This window comes from Teleopsis dalmanni, unplaced genomic scaffold (assembly GCF_002237135.1).
Source record: "Teleopsis dalmanni isolate 2A unplaced genomic scaffold, ASM223713v2 unscaffolded_contig_4014, whole genome shotgun sequence".
In the NCBI taxonomy this organism is placed as follows: domain Eukaryota; kingdom Metazoa; phylum Arthropoda; class Insecta; order Diptera; family Diopsidae; genus Teleopsis; species Teleopsis dalmanni.
Window position 1 is genome coordinate 1 of NW_024035396.1, and position 3,859 is coordinate 3,859.

General features: G+C 35.4%; 2 protein-coding genes across 2 annotated transcripts; both read right to left on the reverse strand.

The window, feature by feature from the left end:
* Window positions 1–18: 18 nt before the first annotated feature.
* On the reverse strand, window positions 19–2,865 carry LOC119665229 (uncharacterized protein K02A2.6-like; the record flags this gene model as incomplete). The annotated part of the gene is made up of 4 exons (XM_038074517.1): window positions 2,735–2,865; window positions 1,593–2,612; window positions 856–1,514; window positions 19–813 (listed from the first exon to the last, which is right to left on the reverse strand). Coding segments are annotated over exons 1-4 (2,605 nt in total), but the record flags the coding sequence as incomplete, so codon positions are not given.
* Window positions 2,658–3,530, reverse strand: LOC119665230. Its single transcript, XM_038074518.1, has one exon. It carries the CDS (start codon window positions 3,513–3,515, stop codon window positions 2,931–2,933), a length of 585 nt encoding a protein of 194 aa, XP_037930446.1. The 5' UTR covers window positions 3,516–3,530; the 3' UTR covers window positions 2,658–2,930.
* Between the last annotated feature and the right edge of the window lie 329 nt (window positions 3,531–3,859).

Here is a 3,859-nt window from a genome sequence, read left to right on the forward strand (position 1 = left end):
GAGACTCTCTTGTTGTACAATGCTTCATAGTACGATAATCAAATAGAAATCTCTTAAGCACTATGTCTAAACTTCCTTTTTCACCAGAGCTTAAACTTGCTTCAAGAGATTTTTTAAAAGTTTTAACAAAATTTTCGGCTTGCCCATTTGTAGCTGGAAACCCTGGAGGTGTAAGAATCTGTTTGATGCCATTATCCTTTAAAAATTGTTGGAATTCCCATGCTGTAAATTGGGTTCCATTATCACTTACTATGGCATCCACTAAACCATACCTACAAAATAGCTCTTCTAATTTCTCCACCGTGAATGCCGCTGTTATCTGCTTTGTTTTAAAAATTTCTACCCATTTGGAGTATGCATCAACTACGACTAAAAAGTAAACATTCTTGACTGGCCCGGCAAAATCAATGTGAATGCGCGACCATACTGAGCTAGGCATTTCCCACGGAATTAGTGGGCTTTTCTTTGGACTAGGCTGAACCTTTTTACATGGAATACATCTATCTATAAGATTTACTATATCCTTATCTATATTAGGCCACCAAACATACGACCTAGCCAAAGCTTTTGTCTTTACAATGCCTAAATGAGATGCATGTAACTCTTTTAAAACACGGTTTTTCAAAGTATAAGGTATTACACTTCTAAAACCCCATAATATACATCCGCACTCAATCGAAAGCTCTAAATTTTTAGTTTGAAAAGGCGAAAATATTTTGTCTTTTAACAAATGTAACTTCCCAGTTTCAATAGCGGCTTTTACTTTCGCTAAACAGGGGTCGCGAGCAGTCTCTTTTGCAATTACCTTAAAATCTAAATTTAGCTCATTATTTTTGGTTATAAAATTTATATAACTATTTTCCTCTGTATCTACAGAAGGAAGCAAATCTTGAGGTATACGCGAAATATTGTCTGTAAAATTTTCTGACCCCTTGACATACTCGATGGTATAATCAAATCCAGACAATGTCAAAGCCCATCGCTGAATACGAGCTGCTGCCATTACTGGTAGTCCCTTATTTTCACCAAAAATTGACAAAAGCGGCTTATGATCAGTTTGCAAAACAAACTTATTACCAAGCAGATAGAGTCGCAGTTTAGTTACTGCAAACACTATGGCTAGTGCTTCCTTTTGAATAGCACTATAATTTCGTTCAGCTGTCGAAAGCGCTCGAGATACGAAAGCGATCGGTTTAATTGTTCCATTAGGAAAACTGTGGGACAAGGTCCCGGCTATAGCGACATTTGACGCATCCGTTTGTAAAATAATAGGTTTACTGGGGTCAAAAGAAGCTAGGAATCTATCGGATGTAATTTCCTTTTTAAGATTTTCATAGGCATAATGACATGATTTTGTCCACCTGAATTTAACACCCTTTCTTAACAATGCATATAACGGCTCCATAATCTCAGCAAACTTAGGAATAAATTTGGAATAGTAATTAACTAATCCAATAAATGCACGAACTTCAGATAAATTGTTCGGTATTGGAGCATTAACGACTGCTGAAATCCTATCTTGGTTTTTTTACAAACCATTTTTATCAATATCAAAACCTAAATAGGAAATTGTTTTTTGAAAGAAAACACACTTATTAGCGTTTAAAGGCAAACCCACGCTCTCTAATCTTTTCAAAACTTTTTCAATGGAGTTACTATGCTCTTCAATAGTATCTCCTGATATAAGAATATCGTCCAGGTAATTAACAACATTAGGTATACCACGCAATGCGTTTTCTATAGTTTTCTGAAAAATGGCTGCGGCAGGCTTAACACCAAATGGTAATCTGGTTATCTTAAAAATACCTAAATGTGTGCTCCATGCGCATAACCGTTGAGATTCTTCTACCAATTCAAGCTGATTGTACGCATTTGACAAATCAAGTTTGGTGAAGAACTGTCCTTTAAGGGAAGCAAATAGTTCTTCAATCCTAGGTAACGGATACCTCACATCTAGCAGGTGCTTATTGATGGTCGACTTATAGTCGCCACAAATACGTAATTCACCATTAGACTTTAACACTGGTACTAACGGCGTACCCCAATCTGAATCCTCTATTAATTTTAAAACACCCTTTTTTACCAAATCCTGAATCTGTCTTTCGATTTCTTTACGCCAAGCCAATGGCACTGGCCTGGGCTTGCAAAAAACAGGTTTTGCATCCTCTTTAAGACTAAGTTTAACCTTATGCACCTTATACGTTCCTAACCCTTCAGCAAAAACTGTAGAAAATCTACTTTTTAGAAACGCTACTCTATCATCTAACTGACTCAGTGTGCTTATTTCCATCCCAAAAAGTGACATAAAATCCCTACCAAAAACAGGGCGGCTAAGCGTATCACTAACCACAATTCGCAACTTGTGCGACTGTCCACGACACTTAATTGAAGCACTAAACTCACCCAAAATCCCCACAATATCACCACTGTATGTGACAAACTGATCGTTGCATTTCTTTAGCTTGATTCTCCCAAAATGTTTATGGAAATCGCCTTTCGAAAGTAATGAACAAGCTGCTCCAGAATCTAGCACAAATGCGAGCTTAACACCGTTCACTTCTACATCAATGACGAAAGGAGGTGGTGACTTTGGATGACACTTATCATCTACACTAAAAATTGAAAAATTATTAGTATCAGAATTATTTACTAAATTAGAAAAATTTTTGCATTCATTATTATTTACAATACTTATTGTTTTCTTTTTTAAACAAATATTGGCCAAATGGCCCACACGTCCACAATTATTGCATTTGCAATTTTTAAATTTGCAGCTACTACTTTCATGGTTTCTCCAACCACAGTGTTTACAGCTCTGCCGTTGCTTTTTACTGCCGCTGCCGCTGCTGCTGCCGCTGTTTGCATTTTTGTTATGCATGCAAGCTTTATTCGTACTCGCACTGTTTGCGCCTTTGAAATGCAAATTTCTTTTAAAAAAGGGCATTAACCTCTACATCATGGGTTTGTTGCTGTTTGAAAGCTTCATTTTTTGCTTCCGTAATTATTGCAATTTTTAATGCCCGTTCAATTGTCAAGGTCTCATCTTCTTCACACAATCTTTCGAATGTTCTACCGTCTAAAGCAGTAACGAATTTATTTAGAACAAACGAATTTAATTGTGCCCCAAATTTACAATTTCTTGCTAATTTTTTTAAAAGTGCAAACCACTCCATAATTGTTTGCCCTTTTTCACGAACAGCATCAAAAAATATTTTTCGCTCGCGAAAAATAATAATCGGCTTTGAAAAGTGACTTCCCAAAAGCGTACACAATTTATCATACGTTTGGGTTGCAGGCAGATCCGGATCACAGATGTCCCGCAGCAGTCCATAAGCCTCCATTCCAATGTTTTTTAACAGGATCGACCGCTTGATCTTGTCGTCCTGACAAGCCATTTCAACAAAATGGGAGTCTAGGATCTCCACCCAGTCGCACCAACTGTCCACTTGCGGTCTGAACTCCCGCACACCTGACATGGTCGTACTTGTGAAGCATACACTTTCATTTTGTGTCATTTTTTTCAAAAACAAAAATTTTCTTTTTTAAATAATTTTTTTGTATAATTTATTTTGCACGAGTCAAACTGCTTTTCATATAATTTTATATGATGATTTAAAAATTTTTTTTCTTTTTTTTTTTAAAAAAATTTAATTAAAATTTAATTTTAATTTAAATAATTTTTAACGATAAATTAATTTTTTTTTTTGAATAATTTTTTTAACAATATTTTCCTCGTCGCCAATGTAATGTTTACGATTAGGTTTCGATCAAGACTGATTTTTATTTATTTTATTTTAACTTACAAGCTTACTCTTATACAAAGCTTATTCTATCTACATAAAAGCTTAAACTCTACAAT

What these genes read in the sequence shown, in the direction of transcription:
- LOC119665230 (XM_038074518.1), bottom strand. Translation starts at nt 3,515, where the DNA reads ATGACACAAAATGAAAGTGTATGCTTCACAAGTACGACCATGTCAGGT.